Genomic DNA, 27,253 nt, shown 5'->3' with positions numbered 1-27,253 from the left:
GAGGGGGGTGCACATCATAAACTAGGCCTCCCCAAATGGGCAGACATGTGACGGGAGACGTCATATGCGATTATTAAGCTAGCAGGGATACCTGGCGTTGCCTGGGAGTAAAACTTGAATGAAAGACACATTAACATGGATTTTAAAGAAAATCTGTGTTGCCCGTAGCAACCAATCACAGCGCTGCTTTAATTTTACCTCAGCTGCCAAAGAAATGGTTTCCTTTTGCTAATCGTATTTCTATCCATTTTTTGGTCTTCCTTTAATATGCCGCGCAAGTCAGATCTAGCGTGTAGGTCGAGCAGAGCGCGAGGTGCGAAAATTACTAGAACCCAAGAATCTGCTGACCGCACTGAGGGAAGAAGGCATCAACAGGCTGAAAGACAAGCTGCTCTTAGATAGTAGAGACCGCGGAGCATCTCAGGACTGTCGGACTTTAGATTATGAGCGTCACGTGTCTCTTAGAGCTACAGGGACATTGGAGCAGTCTCAGGTCCGCCGAACCCTCGATGGTGACCGTCACGCGTCTCTCAGAGCTAGACAGCAAAACACAGATTACATAGAAATACAAATTCCACACTGACAAAGTCACGGAAACAAGCTATATATATATATATATCATAGACACATTGTAGGTACGTTATAAATACATCATGGATACATCATAGATATGCTATAGATACATCATAGACCTGCTGTAGATACGTCATAGATACATCATAGTCACATTGTAGATACCATAGGCGTAGCGTCAGGGGGTGCTGGGGTCGCCATGGCGACCCGGCCCATGAGCTCAGGGGGCCCCGGAGCCGCCCTCCGACATACCCCCATGCACATTCAGTGCATTAATGGCTGACCGTTCTTTCCCCCGCATGATGCGGCAGTCAGAACAGCCAGCCTGAGAGGAAAAGCAGGGAGGTACTTACATGGGCCGGCAGGGGAGGAGGGAGGAGGTCACATGGGCCGGCAGGGGAGGAAGTCATATGAGACGGCAAGGCACAGGGATCATGTGCTGCCCCCCCTGCTTCCTGCTGAACGGGGAAGCTTCTGAGTTTACCTCTCCTGCTGCTGCTGTCACATGGAGGAGAAGTGGACCGAGCCCTGGGGTAAGTGTATATCTGTGTGTGTGTGTGTGTGTGTATATCTGTGTGTGTGTATATCTGTGTGTGTGTGTGTATATCTGTGTGTGTGTATATCTGTGTGTGTGTGTGTATATCTGTGTGTGTATATCTGTGTGTGTGTGTGTATATCTGTGTGTGTGTGTGTATATCTGTGTGTGTGTGTATATCTGTGTGTGTGTGTGTGTATATCTGTGTGTGTGTGTGTGTGTGTATATCTCTGTGTGTGTGTATCTGTGTGTGTGTATATCTGTGTGTGTGTGTATATCTGTGTGTGTGTGTGTATATCTGTGTGTGTGTGTGTGTGTGTGTGTATATCTGTGTGTGTGTGTATATCTGTGTGTGTGTGTATATCTGTGTGTGTGTGTATGTGTGTGTGTGTGTATGTGTGTGTGTGTGTATGTGTGTGTGTGTGTATATCTGTGTGTATATCTGTGTGTGTGTGTATATCTGTGTGTGTGTGTGTATATCTGTGTGTGTGTGTATATCTGTGTGTGTGTGTATATCTGTGTGTGTGTGTATATCTGTGTGTGTGTGTGTGTGTGTATATCTGTGTGTGTGTGTGTATATCTGTGTGTGTGTGTATATCTGTGTGTGTGTGTGTGTGTATATCTCTGTGTGTGTATATCTGTGTGTGTGTGTGTATATCTGTGTGTGTGTGTGTATATCTGTGTGTGTGTGTATATGTGTGTGTGTGTGTGTGTGTATATCTGTGTGTGTGTATCTCTCTCTCTCCCTCTCCTTCTCCCTGGATTTATTGTATTTATTTGCACCCTTTACACGCAATTAAAAACCGCATCAAAACCACATGCGGTTATTAATAGTGTCTGCAGCTCCTTTAGTGTGACTGCCCACTACATTTTTTTTTCACGGCGAAATTTGCAGCGTTTTGTTTTTTCTGCAGGGGTCTATGGGACTTGTAATGCTAAAATAACGATCGCGCAAAATCGCAATTTACCGTTAAATCGCGGTTTTGCGCGATCGTGATTTTAACATTACAAGTCCCATAGACCCCTGCAGAAAAAAAAAACGCTGCAAATTTCGTCGTGAAAAAAACCTCTAGTGGGCAGTCACCCTAATACCGTACGCGGTCTTTAAATACTGCATGCAGGTTTTTATGTGTCTTAATTGTGGTTCTAAAGTGCAGCATAAACATGACCCCCCTGAGGTCGCTCTCACACACGTGTTCAGAAAACGCAGCTCAAAATCGTGGCATTTTTACCGTAATTTCGAGCAGCGTTTTCGAACACAGGTTACAGCGTCTGACAGCACTCTTCAATGCACCCCATCATTGTGATGGGTGATGATGTGTGTTAAAAACCACAAAAATGCAGGAACAGAACAGACAGCTCTCGAAAATCAGTGTTAGAAACACCCTGTTCGAGCGCAGATTTGAGTAACCTCATTAAAATCTATTGGAGTGTTGTACCGCGGTTAGTACGGCACTCGGGGCGCTGTGCTAATAGCAGTAAAAAGAGGTATGTGTGAGAGTGGCCTGCGGGGCTACAAACAAATCTTCATGTAGTGCAGGAAATGCATCATGTTTGGAAAGATTACGCCAAGGGGGAGATCATGTATGCAGCACGATCTAGGTATGGGTACGGGGGTGTGTGGGGTGGAGGCCCGGGGTGGGGGGGCCCCGAGCTGAACTTTTGCACCCAGGCCCCTGAGCCTTTAGATACGCCCCTGGTAGATACGCTATAGATAGATCATAGATATGTTGTAGATACATTTTAGATACGCTAGATACATTGTAGATACACTATAGATACGTTGTAGATTCATTATAGATACGTTGTAGATACACTATAGATACATCATTGGCACATTGTAGATAGTTATAAATACGTCATGGACACATCATTGTAGATGTGTTATAAATATGTTGTAGATACACTATAGATACGTTGTAGATACATCATGGATACATCACAGATACACTATAGGTACATCATTGGCACATTGTAGGTAGTTATAAATACGACATGGATACATCATTGTAGATGCGTTATAAATATGTTGTGGATACGCTATAGATACATCATGGATACATCATAGATATGCTATAGATACATCATAGACCTGTTGTAGATACATCATTGATACATCATAGTCACGTTATATGATACATCATAGATACACTATAGATACATCATAGATACGTTGTAGATACATCATAGATACGCTATAGGTACATCATTGGCACATTGTAGGTAGTTATAAATACGACATGGATACATCATTGTAGATGCGTTATAAATATGTTGTAGGTACGTTGTAGATACGCTATAGATACATCATGGATACGTCATAGATACGCTATAGATACATCATGGATACGTCATAGATACACTATAGATACATCATAGATACGTTGTAGATACAATGTAGATATGCTATAGATACGTTGTAGATACATCATAGATACGCTATAGGTACATCATTGGCACATTGTAGGTAGTTATAAATACGACATGGATACATCATTGTAGATGCGTTATAAATATGTTGTAGGTACGTTGTAGATACGCTATAGATACATCATGGATACGTCATAGATACGCTATAGATACATCATGGATACGTCATAGATACACTATAGATACATCATAGATACGTTGTAGATACAATGTAGATATGCTATAGATACGTTGTAGATACATCATAGATACGCTATAGGTACATCATTGGCACATTGTAGGTAGTTATAAATACGACATGGATACATCATTGTAGATGCGTTATAAATATGTTGTAGGTACGTTGTAGATACGCTATAGATACATCATGGATACGTCATAGATACGCTATAGGTACATCATTGGCACATTGTAGGTAGTTATAAATACGTCATGGACACATCATTGTAGATGCGATATAAATATGTTGTAGGTACGTTGTAGATACGCTATAGATATGTTGTAGATACACCATGGATACATCACAGATACGCTATAGGTACATCATTGGCACATTGTAGGTAGTTATAAATACGTCATGGACACATTTCCCTTGCAGATCTATCACAATATGATGATTTCAGAGAGAATCAGAATAAAACGGAGGCGGTCGTGTTCCTGATGAATATTCATGGCAGCCTGGGAATTTTGGGGGCTCTGTGCAGCTGCCGCAGCAAGAGGTCATCGCTGGTGATGATTCCTCGCTTCCCCTTCCCTTAAAGAGACAGAAAGACATAATGGAAGCGGGCAGAGGACAGGGCAGCAGAATGGGCGGCTTTGTCCCTTGTGGGCGTCAGGGGACCGGAGGGTTGAGGTCCAGAGCGGGGTCAGGCCTCCACATCAGCCCACACATCGCTTCCTGAAATTGGATTGAAGCTAAGAACTCTGGCTGGGGAATACAATATAACTGAGAGAAGAGGAATTGCATCAGACCTTGGAGCAACGGGGTTAATGGCGAAGTGTGTAAGAGCGCAACGACCAACACAAACCCCTCCACTGCAACCACAACATTTACTCTACACACTGTACTTCGTGTGACAATAGAAGGAGGCATATAGAGATATAGGGTTCACAAACTTATGAGAAGTGACGGTATCTGGTGTTGTATTCCTTTACTGGACTGCCAACCTATCTCCAGACTGAAATGGCTGATAATAGGGAACAATCAATTGCATTTACCTGGCAGCTTCTGAAATGGCTGATAACAGAGAGCATTAGGCTGTACACACCTGTGTTTAGTCAGTCTCTTCACAGCCTGAAATAGCTGATAACACTGATCCTGGTCATTAACCCTTTAGATGGCACAGTCAGCGTTGTCTGGGTTCCCTCTGCCTCCTCCACGCTACAAGGTCATGGGGTGCCATTCTGTTGCTGGGGCAGGCTTGGCCCTTGTGAAGGCTCCCAGGCTGCAGTCACGATATCTGACGTGGATCCACTATGCTTCCAAAACGAATTGGCTTATGGCGAGATCTGAAGGCTGCAATTGAGGGGGGGGGGTAACAATTTCACCCTTTAATCCCACCAATTGGGATCTGGTCTTTGCTGTGGGGAACCTGAGACTTACTATAGTCTCAGTCACGAGGCAACTGGTATATCTTGGTCAGGTTTACTATAACGTAATACCAAAGGGTGTAGACAGAGAAGACGTGAAAGAACAGAGTCGAGGTCAGGACTGGCAGGAGACAGAAAACTCGTGGTCAAAAATAAGTAGAAGTCAGGAGTGAAGAAGTTGGGAAAGTGGTGTGAGACAGACACAGATCAAAAGCAGGAAACTAGAGAGGAACGTAAAGCACTACATCAAACAGTTAAAAGGGCCATTTGCTGCACGAAAAAGGGTTAACCACAGGGGAGGGGTAAAGGAGGAGGAAAGCATAGGTGGGAAAAAGCCATATGCTGATTGGTGACAAAGGGTTGCTTGGGGTGGGTCATTGGTGGGGTTTAATTGGGGCTTATTGGGGGTGGTGTATGTTATTTACCCTGCAGGTTGGATGCAATTCCACCCTCCCACTCCATCAAGTTTTTCATAAGTGTTCGAACGTGGAGTTGGTTTTTGGTGCTCTTTTCCCTCCATTGAGACAGGAGGATGCCTTAAACAGACATCCTCCTTTGGCCAGCATTAACAGAGGTAATACAGATATTAAAAATGCAGTGGCTGTGCAGGCAACACGAGGGACACAGCGCTGCCCATGACGAATGGTAAGAGGTGGTAAGAGCCGCCATGAGCCATGACCAGCTGCGGTGACACCTGCCATAGATATCAGCCTATTAAGCTCTGCAATACAATAGTGCTGCTGTGTATTATACAAGCAATCAAAAGATCAAGACCCTGATGGGGACTAAAAAAGAAATTAAATAAATATTAAATAACTGTTACCAAGAAAAAAAAGCTCTCAAGAGTTTAAAAACTGCCCTTTTCTTATTTTTACTATTAAAAAATCAAGACAAAAGAACATAATTGGTATCGCTGCATTCATAAAAGTCCAATGTATTGAGATATCAACTTATAAATCCCCCACTGTGAATGCTGTAAGAGAAAAATGCACAATGCTAGAATTGCGCTATTTTGGGGATATCCTCTCTAAAAAAAACAATTGCGTAAAAAGTGTTCAAAAAGTTGTAAGTACGCCAAAATGGTGCCGGTAGAAACTACAGCTCCCCCTGCGATAAACAATCCCCCACACAAAGTCATTAACGGACAACTAAATGTTGTGGAGGTCAGAACACGGCGGCAGAACGCGGTTTTTTTCAAATATATTTTATTTTTTCAAAAAAGCAGTAAAATCTAAAACACTAAGTTTGGTGTCGCCGCCGTTGTACCGACCTGCAGAATCAACACGCCCTATTAACTGTATTGTGTACACTAGAAAAACAAAGCGCCCCTCAAATGCCGCATCTGTGGTGTTTTCCACGTTTCACGACGCTTTTTTATGCTTTTAAATGTTTTTCCAGAGCGTCATCCCGACGGCCCCATTACATATGGAGGTTGCCCTCTGACCCAGGTAGGGACAGGAAGAGTTTAAAAGCACCTCCCTTTCCACCCGTGCTTCAGTGTCTTCCTGTCCCTACGGTGGGACAGAGGAGCAGCTCCAGAGCTGCAGGAGAAGCTGCGGAGGCAAGAAGACTTACCGCAAAGAAATACTTACCGCACGCTGTGCGGCCCCCCTGGAGGGGTAGAGGTCGGGGCCGCACACTCAAGAGTCCCTGCATCCCCGACCTGCGCCGCCGACGGAGCCGTCAGTCGCCCAGTAGCGCTGGTCTCCCTCGCGCGGATCGCATGTTCGGGCCGCCGCTGCTGTGATGGGATAGTTCCTCCTGGCAGGGGAACGGCAGCGGCGGCCTCCCTGGACCTCGGGCGCATAGCGGTGACGTCATCCGGCGTGGTGACGTCACGCGCACAACGTAGGGGGCGTGGCTACCGGCGAAAACCCGGAAATGGCGCCAAATTCGAAAATCCTCCCCATAAAAGCAGGCTAAACTCCATGGAGGTTCCTGCTGACTGCCAGACAAGTGTATGTGAGTATGTCTACCCGCGACAGCTCAGCACGGGAGGGAGAGATTGACACCCTACCAACTGTAAGTAGGCTATACGCCAAAACATGCGCAAATGGTCACTTGTACAGCGGATGCATATACGTTCCCTTTCTTGTCTCCCCTCTCCCCCACTTTCATGGGTAGATGGATAAGGAGGGTCCAAAGAAAATGGACCCGAGGAAAAAATCGAAAAAATGCGTCCTCTGCAACAAAAGGCTCGAGGAGAGCTATAAAAAACCCCTATGCGAGGAGTGAGTGTATTACCGCAAGTAATGCTCCTGAATCCAACGCGTGCACTGCTATAACAGTGAATTGCTCTGCCTTCACAGATGCACGGGGAAAATTCTCGCAGAGGAGAAAGCAGCATTCAAATCCGATATCCGCTGCATGATAAGGGAAGAGCTGCAGGCTTCCATGGCGTCCCTTCCCCAGGCCCAGCCAGGTCCGTCACGGGTCCCCAAAAGACCTAGACAGACCGAGTCGGCGAGTTCGATCTCCGGTGAATCGCTGGAGCTCCTATCCGAAGGGGAATTAGAGGACCCACCGGTTCCCATAGAAGACGAGAAGAAATATTACTTCTCATCAAACGACATTGCGCACCTCATCAAGGCGGTGAGGGAAACAATGCAAATTGAGGAAGATAACCCGCCGAGAACAATCCAGGATGAGATGTTTGGCGGCCTCCGATCTAGAAGAAAGATCATGTTCCCAGTCAACCAGACGCTGCAGCAACTGATCACAGATGAATGGCAGGAACCGGAAAAAAGGATCACTGTTCCAAAAGAGATCCGAAACCGGCTCGCATTCGCTGCCGAGGACGTCCGCCTGTACAGGGAAACCCCCAAGGTGGACATCCAGATCGCAAAAGTGGCCAAGAAGACCCTCTTGCCCTTCGAGGACACCTCCCAGCTATCCGATCCGATGGATAAAAAAATCGACGGACTAATGAAGAAAGCCTGGGAGGCAACATCCCTCACCATCGAGGCTAACATAGCCTCAACCTCAGTGGCTAGATCCATGGCGCTCTGGCTAAACAGGCTAGAAGCCTCCATAAAGGATCGGGCCCCCAGAGAGGAGTTGGCCAGCTGTCTCCCCCTCTTAAAAATGGCTACCGCCTTCCTGGCTGACGCATCAGCGGAGACGGTAAGGTACGGGGCAAAAACCGGAGTCCTCAGCAACTCAGCGAGAAGGGCACTATGGCTGAAGACTTGGGCCGCAGACATTACATCCAAAAATAAGCTCTGCGCCATCCCCTTCCAAGGGGAATATATGTTTGGGCCCGTCCTGGACAAAATCCTGGAAAAAGTCGGCGACAAGAGTAAAACCCTGCCTGACAGACAACCTTTCAGGAAACCATCCTTCCCGAAGAGGACGCGCCAGCCTCCTCCCGAAGTTAAAGGGAAAGGGAAGACTGGAAGATGGTCGTACCCCAAGGGAGGTCGGGGTAAGGAAGTCCAACCCTCCCCTGAACAAACAGGGGGTAGATTAGCGGGCTATCTAAGCCAGTGGCAAGGGGTAACGTCTAACCCCTGGGTACTCCGAATAATCGAAGCAGGGTACCAAATTGAATTCCACTCGCTACCCCCTAGGAGATTCCTTATAACCTCCCCGGGGTCCCTACAGGAACAAGGGAACCTCATAAAAGGCGTTCAGGAACTTAAGGACCTAGGGGTCATTACACAAGTCCCCGAGTACGAAAGGGGTGAGGGATTCTATTCCCCCCTATTTCTAATAAAAAAACCGAATGGTTCCATTAGGACTATATTTAATCTTAAAGCCCTAAATAAATTTATCTCGTACAAAAAATTCAAGATGGAAACAGTAAGATCCATCGTCCCACTAATAGATCGAGATAGTGTAATGTGCACCATAGATCTTAAAGATGCATATTACCATGTCCCAATAACGGCAGCCCATCACAAGTACCTGAGGTTTGCTCTGCGGGAGGGAGACAAGATCCAACATTACCAATTCACGGCCCTTCCATTCGGAATCTCCACCGCCCCTCGGGTATTCACGAAAATCGTTATAGAGATGGTAGCCTACTTCAGGCGGAATCAGATCCGCATATTTCCGTATCTGGATGACTTTTTGTTGGTGTCAAGGACGGAGAAGACCATGCGTATAGACCTATCCATGGTCTTATCCACCCTAAACAGTTTAGGGTGGATAGTTAACAAGCAGAAGTCCGACTTGAACCCTGGTACACAAAAGGTGTACCTGGGAGTATTACTAGACTCCCACATCCAGGAATCCCGGCTTCCATCATCTAGGAAGGAAGACCTCACCCAAAGAGTAAAATCCTTCTGTCAGGCTACGGCGGTTTCCATTAGAGAAACAATGAAGGTGCTGGGCATCCTGACGGCTTGCATTCAGATAGTCCCATGGGCACAAGCCCATACCCGGCAATTACAAGGATTTATCCTTGCCAACTGGGACAAACGGCAGACATCCCTGGATAAGAAGGTGAGCCTGTCCGTCCGAGTCAAAGAGTCCCTACGCTGGTGGACCTCACAGAGGAACCTAAGCAAAGGTACCTCTTGGTCACAAGAATCTACCGTACCCATCACAACAGATGCCAGCAAAACGGGATGGGGAGCCCAAGTAGCCGACCAAAATCTACAGGGGATTTGGGACCCCCAAGTAGCTAAACGCTCATCCAATTTCAGAGAACTAAGGGCAATCTGGGAAGCCCTTCAGGCGGCAGAACCCCTTATAAAAGGAAGGCATGTCAAAATCCTAACCGATAATATGACAGCTCTGTCATTTGTTCGTCACCAGGGGGGAACGCGACACCCGCACCTGCAACGACTGGCAACAGAGATACTCCGCTGGGCGGAATCCAACGTGCTGTCCCTCTCAGCGATCCACTTAAAAGGGTCCACAAACGTCGCTGCCGACTTCCTGAGCAGACAGAGCATCCATCCAGGAGAATGGGGACTGAATCAGCGAGTCTTCGACCAACTAATCTGCCAGTGGGGAGAACCGCAGATAGACCTGTTTGCCACGAAGAGAAATTCAAAGTGCCAGGACTTTTACTCGCTGAACCCCAGAGACAATCCACGCGGGGTAGACGCCCTGTCCCAAAGCTGGGACATGGACCTAGCCTACGCCTTTCCTCCCTTCCCACTGATCCCCCGCACCCTCAGGAAAATCCAAACCAGCCGGGCGTCAGTCATACTAGTTGCCCCTATGTGGGACAAAAGGCCCTGGTATCCCCTGCTAAAAGCCTTGGCGATCCGGGGTCCATTCCTACTACCAGCCGTAGAAGATCTTCTCCTCCAGGGCCCACTAACATACCCAGGGGTCGAGAAATTGAAGCTAGCAGCATGGATGCTGAAAGCATGATACTGCGTGGGAAGGGACTCTCCCATAATGTAATTACTACCCTAACAAAAAGCCGTAAACCTATCACGATAGCTATCTACGATAGGATATGGAAAAAATTCACAGAGTTCTGTAAAATAGAGCCAGGGAAAATCCCAGGAATTGACATTCCCGTAATCCTGGAATTTTTGCAGGCAGGCCTAGAAAAAGGCCTTAGTCCTAGAACCCTTAAAGTCCATACAGCAGCACTAGGGTCCTATCTAGATTTTCCCTTGGCAGAACACCGCTGGGTGCGTAGGTTTCTCAAAGGGGCAGAACGGCTTCGACCCTTTGTTAGAGAAACCTTTCCTACCTGGGACCTAAATATAGTCTTAACTAGCTTTTGCCAATCCCCCTTCGAACCCCTCTCACAACTCTCCTTGAGGCTGCTCACACTAAAAGTTACCCTTTTAGTTGCCATAACATCGGCTCAGAGAATAGGGGAATTGCAAGCATTACATTGTATTGAACCATACATGGTAATACAAGACGACAGGATTACCTTCAAACTAGACCCAGCCTTCCTTCCGAAGGTAGTGTCAAAATTTCATAGGGAGCAGACGATCACTCTGCCCTCCTTCTGTCAAAATCCCCGTAACGAGAAAGAGAGAGAATTTCATAACCTAGACGTTAGGAGAGCTGTTCTAGCGTACCTAGAGGCCACCCGCTCTTTCCGTAAAAATAATAACCTCTTCATTCAATTTCAGGGGCTGGCAAAAGGAAAGACGGCAACTAAGAGCACCATCGCGAGGTGGATCAAGACCGCCATCCAAGAGGCATATAAAGCCAGGGGTCTCGACCCTCCGGGAAAAATTAGAGCTCACTCCACTCGCTCTCTTTCCTCCTCTTGGGCAGAAAAAGGCCAGGCGTCTGCCGAGCAGATCTGCAAGGCGGCGACCTGGTCGAGTATACATACATTTACCCGACATTACAGGGTTAACGTCCAGTCGGACAAAGACCTGAGTTACGGACGTAAAGTCCTTCAGGCAGTGGTCCCACCCTAGGGCCACGTATAATTTGGTATACTCCATATGTAATGGGGCCGTCGGGATGACGCTCTGGAAAGACACGGATTACTTACCGGTAGTCCCTTTTCCAGGAGTCATCACGACGGCCCATAGTTCCCTCCCCTTTAAGAATAATTTATGTTCTTCAAATGTAAATATGACCGAATAAAGGTAAAATTTGGTTTAGTAAACATTGTCCACCGTAATAATTTATAAGTCACTGAAGCACGGGTGGAAAGGGAGGTGCTTTAAAACTCTTCCTGTCCCTACCTGGGTCAGAGGGCAACCTCCATATGTAATGGGGCCGTCGTGATGACTCCTGGAAAAGGGACTACCGGTAAGTAATCCGTGTCTTTCAACGCTTTCTATCATACTATTGGAAAATATAACTCGGCACGCAAAATCAAGTCCTGTTATAGCTCACTGAGGCTGCGTTCACACAGGCGGTTCTCACACGAGATATCTGACCGATTGCGATACGATTACACTTCACACATGAACGGAATACATTGTTTTCAATATGTTTATTCTCTGGAGTGATTTTTCTCTCGGACCGATGATCGGAGTTTGACGAATCGCTACATGTCCTATTTTGGGTCGTTCTGTGTTAAAATTGACCATTTCTCTTTATGGCAACAGGAAAAAATTTTTTTATCGCACTTTCATGTAGATGCGTTTTTTTATGTAAGTGCGATGCGATTTTTCTATTTTTCCCATTGAAACAACTTGCGATTTTCACGTGCATCAAGAGCGCATATTACAGAGATGCGATCCATTTTTCTTACAATGCACATTGCACTCGCAGCAGAAAACGCAGGTTTAAGGGCTCCTTCACGCGGGTGTGTGCTTTTTTGCGCATCCCTCAGCGTATCCATTTGTGCTGTAAATGGGGTTGATTTGTGCACGCAGGGCATGTTCACATTGGCGCAGGACGCAGCACTCTGATTTCAAAGGCTTTTTAATCTAATGAAATCAGATGTGTTCTTTTCCCCGCAGTTTTGCGCTACATTTCGCACATCCCCTGCGTATTACGTGCGCCTTTGTGTACCTTCCCATAGACTTCCATGGGGCCCTTTGGTGTGCAAATACGCACAAAATAGAGCCGGTTGTATTTTTTGCATGAGCGAGAAAAAGAAATGTGAATGAATCCATTGAAAATAATGGGTTTTATTCTTTCTGCATCGCATGCGCAAAAATGTGCGAAATACTGAAACACAACCAAGCGCTGAGAGTGCAATATTGGTCCAAGTTTCTCGGACTGTATCGCATTTGCCCGTGTCAATTCACCCTTAATGGAAAAATAAAAAAGTTGTGAATTTTTGAAAGTGGGGCAGAACACAAAAAATGTAACAGGCCAAAAAAATGGCGGCGTCACCAAAGGGTTAATTATTTTTCTTCTTTTCTGTCATTATAACTTTGTACACGATGAACTTGTCTGAATTTTCATTAGATGCAGAATATTCCCCCAGCCCGGGTTTCGGCGTGCGTCGGCCGTTGCTGTGTAATGGCTGCTCGTGTCCCTGGCGTCTCCCGCTGTGTTAATAATTCTTCCATCTTTTATATGGACACATTCTCCGCGTTTCTGCGTCTGCTATGAAAAGTGACATTTCCTCCACTGAAACAAAGCTGAAATGTCAAACATCTGCTGCATTTACATATTTACTTCCATCCGAACCTTCCCACTTCATTTTCTAACCAGCTGTGAGGCGTTCGCGGCGGCAGCGGAGGGGGTCACTTAATTCACTTCTTTACACCAGCCTGAGATGGCTTTCTGCAGTTTGAGTTTTTCTTTGTGTTAAACCTTATAAAAACGACATCAAACTCTGCAATGACAGCTTGAAGTTGCGACAAAGTCAAAAACGATCCCTAAGTGAGGTCGGCTGCAATAGGTTTCAACGCAGGGCGCAGATGTGGAGCCGCCAGCCGCATACGGTAATAACTGCGGCGATCCGGGCGATCATGATATAATATGTTACAACGGCCAAATCGTACCGAGCCATTGACTGCAATAAAAGTTTAGGTTTACTTCAATCATGGATGCTGAAAATGGCGCTGCAAGTCACATGGTAAAGAATCAAAGTTCGCTCTTAACCCCTTTAAGGACAAAGCACTTTTTATATTTCTCATCCCCGCGTTCCAAAAGCCAAACCTTTCTATATTTTCTCAATGGCATTGCAGCACGAAGGTTGTTGGGTTTTTTTTCGTGACGAGTTGCATTTTTATTAGTAGCATTTAACCCCTTCGTGACCAGCTTATTTTGCGCCTAAAGGACCAAGTGACATTACATTCTTCGGGGGGCGGTGAGGGAGGGGACGGAAAAATGCCCAGAAACTGTGGCATTGTTTTTGGGTCTCGTTTTTGTGGCGTTCATCATTCAGTAGAAATAACCCAATGATTTTCTTATCTGATCGGCACGATTACTGTCATAACACGTTTATAGAGATTTGTTCATTTTTTACTATTTTTGCACAATAAAAACACATTTTTTAAAGCTAAACAATTGACTCCGCATCGCCACATTCTCACAAACAGAAAACTAATACTTTCCTGGCATCGGACCTCTGTGGGCTTGTTTTGTGCAGGAAGAGTTATACCTCAAAATTAGAGATGAGCGAGCATACTCGCTAAGGCACATTACTCGAGCGAGTAGAGCCTTATTCGAGCACCTGCCCACTCGTCTCTAAAGATTCGGGTGCTGGTGGGGGAGAGCGGTGAGTTGCGGCGGGGGGGGGGGGGGGGGGGGGGGAGAGAGGGAGAGAGAGATCTCCCCTCCGTTTCTCCCCGCTCTCCCCCACCACTCCCCGCCCCCCTCCGGCCCCCGAATCTTTAGAAACGAGCGGGGAGATACTCGGCTAAGGCACTACTCGCTCGAGTAATGTGCCTTAGCGAGTATACTCGCTCATCTCTAGTCAGGACCTTTATTTCGCGCAGCAGGGATTTTCAGTCGCTGAGGTCCTATCTTTTTAGGTAAGATTTTATTTCCCTTCGTCTGAATGTTTCTATCATAAACCATTGGCTCTAATACTCGCATTTTTGCGTAAGTTGCGCAAATTCCCTTGTGTGAAGGAGCCCTGAGTCTGTAATACGGACGAAAATAGGACATGCTGTTTTTTTCACACACATGAAAAACGTAGGTTGGAATACCCCACATTGGCGTTTGCGTAATTTTGCACGCCTCAGGGTTTTTTGCATGTGTGTCGGCGTTCTACACTTTTTGCGCCAGCAGGAAATGTTCATTTGCTCACGGTAGACGAACACACCCCGGTTTAAATGGCTATTTAGTTCAATAAGTTCCAGATGTGTTTTTTTTCCATTGAAATTGCGCAGCTCCTTACATATTGCGCACGCATTTACACACCCTGTAGACGTCTATAAGGGCTCTTGGTGCACAAAGATACACAAAAGTAGAGCTTACTGTATTTTCTTTGCGTGTGTGAAATGCGAACACAAAATACGAAGAATCGGAATTGATCTCCGCAGGGGGCGGAGTCATTTGCTGCTGAGGCTCGCTCGGGCATACAGGGTGGAGGAGGCCGCAGGGTTTTGGCAGGATTCTCCGGCATATTTTCCTCCTGACTGTGAGGAATTAATAGATCCTTCCGTTGTCCTCGGCTCGCAGGGACTGATATGTCTTCTAATTCCTGCGGGCTGCGCTGACACGCCGGATCTTCCCGGTTGGAGGGATTTGGGCTGTGCTATAAGCACCAGAATATTTGAGCGCTCGCTCCTGTACTTCAGCACTTCTATCCTTTGAGCAAATATTTTCTGCTGCCGACCAAATAGCATGCGTAACTTGTGTCCTCAAAGCGAATCTGCAGAATCCAAGCAGAGCGGCCCGTATGTTCGCGAACGCGGCGGTGGCGACGAGCTGCGCTGGGTGCGTGGTGCTCCCTGTAGAAGTGAATATGTCCTGAATGGTATGTAACAAACGGGAGATAAGAGAGGGTGGCGTCGAGATTGGCGCTCATTTAGAAAGCCTTAGGGGGCTATTACATGAGTGCTGTTCGCACTTGTATAATGGCGCTAATTGTCGGGTTGCACCTGAGCTTGCAGGTTCAGCCTGGCAGTGCCAGCCACTGGCGCTCATCTGATGGCGACCTTACGAAGGCTGATGGGCTCTTCACTGCCAGCGAACAATCATTAAAGTGATTGCTCCTCGCCATCACAGTATGGTCGCTGCTGACAATTATTTTTTATTCAGCTGCACAAAAGATGCGATCAACCGATAAAATTGCGCTCTCTTGCTCATCGGCTGGCCGGGTGCAGTTTCACGCAGCGCTAAGATCGGGCAAGCGAATGTTACTAAGTGGGTCTTAGGATGCGCCACTGACTGGCGAGTTATTACACCATACATGCTGCTCTACCAGACAGACTCCGCTAAGGGCCCTTTCACACCCTGTTATGATGTCTGTCCAGACATCCCTGGAGAATTTTCTTTTAGGCCTCATTTCCACGGGCAAAATATGATTTAAGATCACCCGCATGCGGATCCGCACCCCATAGGGATGCATTGACCACCCGCGGGTAGATAAATACCCGCGGATGGTCAATAAAAGTGATTTTAAAAAAAATGGACCATGCTCCATTTTCATGCGGGTCTCCCACGGGGACGGCTCCCACAGGCTTCTATTGAAGCCTATGGAAGCTGTCCGGATCCGCGGGAGACCAAAATCAGCATATACTCACCTGCTCCGGATCTTCACGGCTTCATCTTCTCTCCGTCGCAGCCGGATCTTTTTTCCTCGGGCCGGCGCATGCGCGTGGCACGCTACCGATGTGCCGTGCATATCCGCCGGGCCGAAGAAAGAAGATCCGGCAGCAACGGGAAGAAGATGAAGCCACGACGAAGGGAAGATCCGGAGCGTGCGAGAGGTGAGTTAATTCTTATTTTCAGCGCTCATGTCCGCAGGGCAGGAGGGACCCGCTACGGATTCTCCATGGAGAATCCATAGCGGGCCTGATTTTCCCCGTGGACATGAGGCCTTAACCTCTTCATGCCCCAGGACGAATAATTACATTATGGGCGTGCAAAGTTTGTATGGTGCATCCCGCTCCATAGACGGTGGATGCCAGCTGGCACCCACCAACAACAGCTGCCCTGCTTGGTAATCGGGTGCTCCCGAATTCACTCCCTGTCCCGCCATGAGGTTGCAAGGTTCCATCTGGTTGCCATGGCAGCCTGGGGCATCTTGAAGGACCCGGTGGCTACCATGGCTGATTGCCATGTCTGTGACTTCCTGTCAGAACGCGATATAATGCAATACTATAGAGCAAGGGTCCCAACTCCGGTCCTCATAGACCCCCAACAGGTCATGTTTTCAGGATATCCTATAGTAAGACCACCTGTGGCAATGTCTGAGGTGCTGACAATAATAACATCACCTGTGCAACACTGAGGAAATCCTGAAAACATGACCTGTAGAGATGAGCGAGCGTACTCGGAAAAGCACTACTCGCTCGAGTAATTTGCTTTATCCGAGTATCGCTGTGCTCGTCCCTGAAGATTCGGGTGCCGCTGCGGCTGACAGGTGAGTCGCAGCGGGGAGCAGGGGAGAGCGGGCGGGAGAGAGGGAGAGAAAGATCTCCCCTCCGTTCCTCCCCGCTCTCCCCTGCAGCTCCCCGCTCCGTGCCGGCACCCGAATCTTCAGGGACGAGCACAGCGATACTCGGATAAAGCAAATTACTCGAGCGAGTAGTGCTTTTCCGAGTACGCTCGCTCATCTCTAATGACCTGTTGGGGTCCCTGAGGACTGGAGTCAGGGAACACTGGTATAGATGATCACACGTTCAGGTCTCCTATGGGGGCTAAAAAAAGATGTGAAAATAAGTTTAAAAAAGTTTCATTAATAATTAGAAAAAAACAACAAAACTTCTTCTTTGTTTATAATTCTAAAAAAATCAAAACGAAAAATTCCAAAAACACATTTGGAAATTGCTGCGTCCATAAAAGTCAAATTTATCAAAGTAACACATTATTTACTCTTACAGAATTGTGCTTTTTTTTTTACACCCCCTTCTTTAAGAAAAAATGGGATAAAAAGCGATGAAAAAGTCACATGAACTTCAAAACAAAAGAACTGTACCAATAGAAACTGCAGGACGTCCTTCACAAACGGAAAAACAAAAAGTTATGGAGGCAGAAATTTAATTTTTCCCCCCAAAGATATTTTATTTTTAAATGCAGTACAGCAAAAATCAAACTATATAAATTTGGTATCGTAGTCATTGTACCGACCCCCAGAATACAGTTGTCACTTTACGGCCGCAATGTGTACGCTGTAAAAGCAAGATCCCCAAAGATGAAGGAATTGTTTGTTTGTTTTTTTTCATTTCACTCCACTGAGAAATTTGTAAAAGTTTTCCAGTACTTTATATCGTACATTAAATAGTGAAGAATACAGCCGTCCCGCAAAAAACAGCGAGCCCTCGGGCAGCGACGGATAAATAAAGAGAGCTCGTAGATCTGCGACAATTACAGGTGTAGCCGAGGCAGAAAGCTGCAGCTCAGCTGTGACTTTTAGATTCCGCCGTCTGAATATCCCGTATTCTGCGCACCTGCGTGAGCTGGCTGGTCGGGGGGCACATACTTTTGCCATGCAGCTGGTGTTTTCCCTGCCCACATGTTGTATCCGTCTGCTGCGCAGCTATGAGAACTATTTCCTCCTCGGCCCCCTCCTCGTCTTCCAGGGATATTTGGGGATAAAGCGTTTTGTCGGAGGTCACATGGAGTTGACACGAAGCGCGCCGGTAATCTCTCCATTTCATTACTCTGTGGTCGGAGCCTTTAACCCCTGAGGCGACGCTTTATGATATGCAGCAAATATGGCGCCTCCTCTGCTTTCATCTGTGCAGGTCGCGATCCCGGCTTTTACTGATTACTGGGAAGAGGATAACATGAAGATTACATGAAATATGCGACGGAAGCTTCCGGGAAATCGCCTTCTGGGATGAAGGATAGATGCGAGATCCTCCACGGCCCGACGCTAGTTAGAGGCCTGATGAATGAAGCTCTTCAGGGTTTACGGATCATTTTGAAGTTCTGGACTAGAAATAAGTGCCGGATTATCGGAATTTCTGGATTATTAATACACGATGGTTCTGTTCGCACCCGCGTTCGCGGTTTCCGTTCTTTAGTTCTGTCATGGAGAGAGAAAAATAAAAAAAAAACCCTCCTGTTTAATTCCAGGCTGCTTTCAGTGGAGATTTCAGGGTCTTGGTTCGCATTTTCTCCGTGAAGTTTCCCTTTTTGTTTTTTTATAAAAACAATAGCGTAGAATGCTGCGCAATTTTCTCCATCCAAAAAAAAAAGAAAGTAACCCCCATGTTTGTTCTTCATTGTCAGGCCTTAGTCAGACGGGCGTTTTTTCGCGCGATTTGCGCATCGCATGTCGCATGCGCATGCGCAAATCGCGTGACCGGAGGTGAAAAATCGCGGGAAAAATCTGCACCTAGCCGCGTTAATCGTCGCAGAAAAACGCCCGTCTGACCAGAGAAAAATCGCCGTGCGCATCAAAATGCGCATGAAACTTCGTCTGACTGGCGAAAAAAATGATTTTGGTGCGCACATAAAACGCAGAACGCAGATAGGCGCGATCTGCGAATCGTCGTGTCCTATAATTTTTCGCATATGCGGACATGTGACCGATACCATAGCGAACCATTGGTTCTATATATGCGCAAATCGCATGCGCAAATCGCGCGAAAAAACGCCTGCCTGACTAAGGCCTCACTACGTAGAAATGGGAAGCTTTCTGTTTAAGGGTTCCTTCACACGAGTGGATGTGGAAATACCCACGCTTCAACGCAACGTACTTGCGCTATGAATGAGGTTGATTTGCACCCGTATCGGCGAATTGTAATGTACTTTTTGCGTATGTAGGCATATTCATTTGCGCACAGCAGGCGAACGCGCCCCAATTTAATTGTCTATTTGACTGAGGTCCAGATGTGTTGTTTTTCCAGCGGAATGGCACAGCATGTTGCCCATTTGCGTGTGCATTGAGCGCACATTTGCGCACCTCCCATAGACTTCTATGAGGACCTTTGCAGTGCACATGCGCAAGAAAATAGAGCATATCCTATTTTTTGCGGACAAGAGAAATGCACATGCAAAATCGGAAATGAGAACGAGCCCTTTAAAATTAAATGGGTTCTATTTTCTGCAGATTGCATTGTGCAAATTTTTCGCGCACAAATACACTTCGGTGAAGGAGACATAACACTGGATACGCACGGGCGATTTTCCTATGTGAGGTTGTGCAAAACTTGCACGAAAATACAACCCAATATTTGCAATGGGTCTTTTACTCGTGTGATGCTGCGAGACGGAAAAAATGCGGCATCACACGAGATTGCAGAAAACCCACCCATTATTTGCTACAGGCGAGTCATTAATCGCATCGTATTCGCCTGTACATGCGAGTTTCATGCGATGTGATTTTGTAATTTCCCTATTGAAAAAACAAGATTTTCAAACGCATGAAAATTGCATTTTTATTGATGGGATTTTCTCGCAAATTGCATCGCACTCGCAGTGGAAAGCGCGTTTCTACAAGCATGATAGTGATCTGAGAAACTCTGACCGATATCGCGCTCGCCTGCGTCAATCCAGCCTAACGGATTTATTTTTCTTCTGTGCACGATGATTGGAAAAGTAGAAAATAAACTACACTAAAAAATGGGTGCGTTAAAACGAATGCGAACAGACACCAAAGTGATCCGGGCGGAGGCTGATATTTCCGTTTTTCGCATGAAACTAACTGATCTGTCAAAGAGAACAGAGACCTTCGTTTCCGTTTGGCTTCCGTATTTGAGTCCGTTTCTGGGATTGTAGTCGGATTTGTTAAATAAAACAGAGACTTTCAGCGCTCTAAGAACCAGCGCTGTAATCAGGTGACGTGTCATCACGCTCTGGCGCTGAGCCGTGATTAAAGTTTTTGTGCCTGCAGCTTCTTGTGATGTCGTCATCAGCGAGCGCCCGCCGAACAAGGCATTACAGAACGATGGATCGTGTTCATGAAAATGCTCACAACTAAATAAATACTGTGTTACTTTAATAGCTCTGACTTTGATGGATGCAGCGATAGCAAATATTTTTTGCTTTTTATTTTTTACCATAAATATGCAAAAGGTGTTTTCCTTTTTGTTTTGTAGTGAAATAAAACACTTTTTTTTCTTGTCTTCTTAGGGGATTAGAACTTGTGATTGTTTGATCACTTATTCAAAAATCACAGAGGTGAGGAAAAAGAAAAAAACAAAAGAAAAAAACATAAGGCAGGCACAATCGCCACCGACACAATCGCCGTAGGGCAGGCGCAATGGCCTTAAGCCCTGAAGATATGTAGTCAGCCAGACAATAATGTGTGGAGGAGCCGCTTGTTGTGCCTGCCTTATGGCGATCGTGCCTATGGCGACCGTGTCTGCTTTGCAGACCTTCAGGTATTGTATTTTTGGCTTTTTCAGTGAATGTGTTTGATCACTTATTCAGTTTACTGCAATACTATGGTATTGCAGTATGCTGTATTTTCACAGGAAACATTCATGGCAATCAAGGCCACAGGCTACCATGATACTTGAACGGCACCCCATTATCTCATCGCGGTAGGTGGGGCTGTTCAGGACTTGTAAATTGTTGTGATCTAAAATCAGAGTAGGTCATAAACAGTAGTTTGGTGGGGGTCTGTCACCAGGGGCCCCCACTGATGAGCTGTATTCTGTGGTATCAAGCACTCAAACACTGTGTCCATTTCTTCAGAAAGCATACAGCTCCATTCCAACTGCATTGGCCAGGCTTGGTATTGCAGGCAAAGAACCCATTGAAGTAAATGGGAACTTGGCCTGCAATGCCTAGCCTGGACACTGCAGTGGGAACGGAGCTGTTTGCTTCCTGCAGAAATCAGTTCAGTGCACAATTGCACTGGCCTGGTGAACAGCTCATTGGCGAGAGTCTCAGGCGGCACATTCTCATAGTTAAAATATTGATGACCTATCCTGAGGTTAAGCCATAAATAGTTAACAACCTCTGTAACAGCTACAATTGGAGTGAACTATAAATGCGGCTGTTGTGGACTGGCGTCAGCTGTCAGCCTAGACCCGCTGCATATGGTTTTGGCTTGGCTCCCGAACCCTCACCATACAAACTGCGCACACATCCGCCTTACACGTTGGTTGGATGTCGCCAAGTGGTTAAAGACCTACGCTAAAACATAATGGAAGTATTTTTGCACTATTGATAATACTTCGGTTTCTATAAAACATTGAAAGTGTCCCGAATAATTAGATGATAAATGATTGAAAATGCATAGTAACATAATAAATTCATCCCTCCGCAGTCCTCCATGTTGTCCCCCGCGGCCGCCCGTCTCATACGCCCGGCATCCTCGCTTTACTCAGCAGTTTCTATTTCCTTCTTGCGCCCTCGTCGCCCCCGGATTCTCTTATATTTACATAGTAAGAAAATTCTTCATGTAAAAAGTTCATAGGATGATGAAAAAGCCGAACGCGTTCAGTAGAGAAAAAGCCGAAACCGTATTCCACGAGACGCCGGACGTGTTTTCATTTCAGTTTATTTAACATCCACTTTCATCTGAGGCCACAAATTGCTGCTTTTCTTGGCTGAGTTCCAAAACGTCCGACTTTGATGGCAGATAAAAACGTCTCCGATTTCCTGGCTGACACCAACTAGCGCACTCGTCCGATTGTGAGTTCTCCTGCGGGATCACGTAGGACAGTCTGTTCCATATAACCCCGGATGGAGTGAACGACGGCGAACCTACGAGGTGGAGAATTAGAATCTAAACAGTATAGCAACAAACACAGATCACACATGGAATGGTCTATCCGTCCATCCAGCCATCCCTCCCAAGTGTCCCGCCATCATGGGGGACTCCTCTACCCCCACCCTTCTGCCTCCACCACCAACAGCCAGACCCCGCTACAGATACACTGGCTGATATCTACTTTTACAATCTGGTGCCAGACACAGACAGCGTGCCGCGCTATACGCAGACTGACTCCACCGACTCGGCTCTGGAGACATCTATTCGGACAGGAGCCGGGGGAGGATTCAGCCTGCATATAGAATGGCACACTGTTGGCCAGGGTCTAAAGTAGTTAGTGGTCACTGCGGCTGGTGAACAGTGTTTCTGTACTGGGGCCCGGCAGTGGGGCAGTGTAATTAAACCCACAGAGGGGAGCACTATAACTAGGTGGGGGCACTATTAGTTATTCCAGGCCAAAGAGGGGGCTCTGAGAGGTTCATTGAGGGTAGCAGCAGGATGGGGAGTGTACGCAGAGTTGTGGCTAGAAAAAGTCTTCATGGCGATCTGGCCCAGATAGAGAAGAAAAACGGATGATGCCAATCAGAGCAGTTGCTACCTATGATAAGTGGAGGTAAGTGCACTGTAATCACTATCACTGTATAAAGCTGGTACCTATTATTTATTTGGCAGGGGGTCGCTGAGGGGCACTGTTAGTGTGGGAAGAGCGTCACTATGAGGTATTATTGCTATGGTGGGGGTCAGTGAAGGGCACTATTACAGTGATGGGGTGTCACTGAGGAGCACTATTACTGTGATGGGTGGGTCACTGAGGGACATTATTACTGTTATAGAGTCACTAAAGGGCACCATTACCAAGAGGCGGGTCACTGAGAGGCACTCTTACTGTGAGGGGGTGGGTCACTGAGGGCCACCATTACTTTTATAGAGTCACTGAGAGGCACTGTTACTGTGAGGGGGGTAGCTGAAGGGTAATATTATTGAGGGGGTCACTGACAAGCACTGTATCTGTGAGGGGGGACACTGAGGGGCACTGTTACTGTCAGAGGAATCACTGAGGGGCACTATTACTGTGGCAGGGGGTCACTGACGAGCACTCTTACTATGGGGAGTCACTAAGAGGAACTATTAATACGAAGTGCTCACTAAAGGGCACTATTACTATGAGGTGGTCACTAAAGTGCACCATTACATTAAGAAAGATGTGCAAAATGTGCCTGACCAAAGCTCCATGCCCATTGCTTTCAATGGACCAACGCTGCAGCCGCCCCATTGAAAGCAATGGGATGGAGGCGACTCCCGCAGTGATTTTCGGGGAAGGACTTGAAATATAAGCCCTTCCCTGAAAATCATGCTAGAAAAAAAAAATTCATCAACTCTCCACCGCTGTGCAGCTCTGGTGCGTCTTCTCCCTGGCTCCACGGCACTCTTCTGAAGCACTTTCTCCTGGCTGGGAATTTAAAAATCCCTGCCTCCTGAATGCGCTTGGTCTGATTGGCTGAGCGCTCAGCCAATCACAGGCAGCGCTCAACCATTCATTGCATTCTTTTTAAAAAGAAATTTCCAGCAGCTAGGGATGATTTCCAGGGAAGGGCTTGTATTTGAAGCCCTTCCCCTGAAAATCACTGAAGGGGTTGCCGGTAGCCTATTGCTTTCAATGGGGCAGCAGCAGCGTCGGTCCCATTGAAGGCAATGGTCAGAAAGCTTTGGTCAGGCACATTTTGCACATCCTCGCAGCACATGTTTTTGTGCATGTAAGTGCGCAAAATAAACGCTAGTCTGACTAAGCCCTTATAGATATATTTTTAGTTTATTCCATAATTTTGATAAACTTTCTTTTTTCTTTCAAACTTATTTTATTTGTTGATTTTGCATATTTTTCAATAAAAAATAAGTACAAAGACATTTACGTCACTCTTGTTTGTTGTTTTACATAACTTAGATCATGTGCAATTTATGAATCCTAAATCACCTGTTTGTTTTAAAAGAGAAAAAAAGCAATAATACATAGTTGGAGCGTTCTCGTATTGCACATATTCATATAAATTCCAACAAAATTTTTATTTTTTTCTGAGACTGTTTTATCCCTATTAAGGCTGGACACCCACTGGTGATATTTTCTATCTTGCGCTGCGAGAGCAAGTGAAAAGACTCGCCTCGCAGCGTAGGAAAGACGCCGGAATGAGACCGGGATATCGCCAGTCTTTCCAATGGGGCCAGCGGCAGCAGCGCTGGCCCTGTTGAAAAGATAGGGAGAATACCGCGGACTTCTGCCACAGCTGTGGCAGAAGTGCAGCATGCTATCCCATTGCTTTTAATGGGATCAGCGCTGCTGCCGGTCCCATTGAAAGCAGTGGTTTTTGCAAAACCTGCAGTATCATTTTAGCTATTCAATATCTTAGCTATTCATTAATGAATAGCTAAGCACTATCTGTAATTGGCTGAGCGCTCAGCCAATCAGCACAGCCCTTTCAGGAGGCAGGGATTTTTAAATCCCCGCCTGCTGAAAGTGCTGGATAGCAGTGTCGGGGAGCCAGCCGGAGGGCGTGTCTGAGCGGCGGATAGGTGAGTACTTTTTAAAAAAACTTTTTTAACCACTTATTGATGATTTTCAGGGAAGGGCTTATATTTCAGGTCCTTCCCCGAAAATCCTACTGCAGAGTTTGCCAGAAACCACTGCTTTCAATGGGACCGGCAGCAGCGCCGATCCCATTAAAAGCAATGGGATAGCATGCTGTACTTCTGCCACAGCTGTGACAGAAGTCCGTGGTATTATCCCTATCTTTTCAATGGGGCTAGCGCTGCTGCCGCTTGCCCCATTGAAAAGACTGGCGATATCCCGGCGTCATCCCGTTTTTTTCTCGCACTGTGAGGCGAGAGCTTTCACTTGCTCTCGCAGCGCAGTGGAGAAAAAAACGCCAGTGGGTGTTCGCCCTTACCCAAACATTTGTAATCAATTCTTTCCTGAGTAGAGGTCAGATCCCTTTGGTCAATATTATGATTGCCCTATTTCCTTTATTGGGGGGAAACATAGTTGACTGAGGGAAAATATAGGTTGGGGAGATAACTATGATGACCTTTCATATCGATTTGCCTTCGTTGTGTCGTGAAACCTATTTTTTTTTAACCATTTTTTTACCATCTATGTCCATCTACATCATATAAGATCTCTGGGGGACATTCACATTGTCTTTTTTTTTTTATTTCTCACTTTTCCCTTGTAGCTGGGGCATCTATAGGAGCCGCATCCATAGCAGCCCCAGTTACAGGGAAAAACATCCCCCTGCAGTGACAGTAGTCACTGGCAGAGCTGATCAGGGCTTCTAGGACCCTACAGCTCTGCTGTCGCAGGGGGCACCTGCGTGATCGCCGGGTCACATAGTATAAGTAATACTTCCACTTTCACTCTTTAGTACATAGCACTCATTGAGCACTGTGTAGCCTGGGAAGGAGAAGGCCGAAGTGATTAAAAACCACTTCTACCTTCTCCTATGTCTGACAGCTGAGGACTCAATCTGCTCCTGCTTGATTGCAGAAGCTGAGACTTTAGGATAACTTCACACTGGTGAGTGCAATATGGGGCCCTGAATCATGGCCCCATGTCCTGCTCCCCACCATGTGAATTCCCCGTGAATCTAAGGTGTTTACCTATCAAAAAAACCTCATATGAATTCGGGGTGGAGGATCGCATAGTTTCTCCCATTGATTTCAATGGGATCATCGCATCTTGTGCACCTGGCATGTGGTGCAATGTTGCCGCCGGCCCCATTGAAAACAATTGGTGGTGCGATGCGAGAGCACATATATAGAACATGCCGCAATTTGTTTCCTGCATCGCGTGGCTGCAGTGATCAGGAGTTGGCAGGCATAGCTTGAGTGTGTGCGCCAACTCTGGCCTTGGCACAGTGGGGCTACTGTGCCTTAAAATAGTGACTTGTGTGGTAGGTGGGATTGCAATAGGGTTCTTGGCGAGATCAATTGGTGATTAGTGTAAGACGCCAGTGCCTTCGTTGTGACGCCAGTGCCTTTTGATGAATGTGTTTTAGTGGTGATGAAAAAAAGAGACAAGTTCACAGTGTCAGTAAACCCGAAGGCACACAGTTGGAGCGAACAGTGAAGGCTCTCCTATGTGCGCGCTGATTTCTGACTAAGCAGGGACAAGTTAAACTCACGATTGCGGTGGCTGATTCCCTTCCAGCTTCTGCGGGGTCTGCACTGACTTAGGTTCCTCCTGGCACTGTTGAAGAAGACTTCGCTCCTGCACCAGACTCTGTCGGATCGTGACTCCCAACTCCTGCACCTCTCCAGCCACTTGCTTCCCTCTTCTTCTGCTGACTCACCCCCGACCACTTCCTACTGCTTGCCCGCTTTCCCCGGGCTTCACTCTACTTCTCCTACTCTAACCAATCCCCGGGGCTCTCACTCTACTGGGTCACGTGGTCATTTTCCTCCAACCACATAAATTCACTCCAAAAGGTTTATTGGGTGATGGCAGCCAATCGTAAGAAGTAGTGTTGTTGGGCAGATCACCCCTAACCCGTTATTCAGGTAAAACAGAGTTTTTCTTTTGATGGATGCCTCCTATGTTCCCCGAAGGGCTCATAGCGAGGTCCCCAGGACCTATTAACCCTTTGACCACCCTGTAGTACCCTTGTGTCACTACGGTGCCATGCAGGAAAACATCACTCGTGTGTATGGCCCCATTAAAAAAAATTGGATTCATATTTGTTCATCTTGCAAAGTACAAATCCTGTGCGATTTTCTCGCCCCTGTGAAGCTGGGTTTAATCCTGCACTGTATTTTTTTGCTATCTCATATCTATCTATCTATCTATCTATCTATCTATCTGTTTATCTCCTATCTATCTGTCTATCTATCTCATATCTATCTATCTCATATCTATCTATCTATCTATCTATCTCATATCTATCTATCTATCTATCTATCTCATATCTATCTATCTATCTATCCATTTAACTATAATCTATCTATCC

At 46.5% G+C, this 27,253-nt stretch overlaps 1 protein-coding gene across 1 annotated transcript; it reads left to right on the top strand.

Moving 5' to 3' along the window:
• The first annotated feature begins 7,732 nt into the window (after nt 1-7,732).
• LOC136581104 (uncharacterized) lies at nt 7,733-11,672 on the top strand. The gene is made up of 3 exons (XM_066582091.1): nt 7,733-8,552; nt 9,890-10,485; nt 11,182-11,672. The coding sequence occupies exons 1-3, from the start codon at nt 7,733-7,735 to the stop codon at nt 11,476-11,478; spliced, it is 1,713 nt and encodes a 570-aa protein (XP_066438188.1). The 3' UTR covers nt 11,479-11,672.
• Nucleotides 11,673-27,253: the final 15,581 nt, after the last annotated feature.

This window comes from Eleutherodactylus coqui, chromosome 10 (assembly GCF_035609145.1).
Source record: "Eleutherodactylus coqui strain aEleCoq1 chromosome 10, aEleCoq1.hap1, whole genome shotgun sequence".
Classification (NCBI taxonomy): domain Eukaryota; kingdom Metazoa; phylum Chordata; class Amphibia; order Anura; family Eleutherodactylidae; genus Eleutherodactylus; species Eleutherodactylus coqui.
Note: the sequence above shows the minus strand (reverse complement) of the source record. Positions and strands in the feature narration are given on the sequence as shown.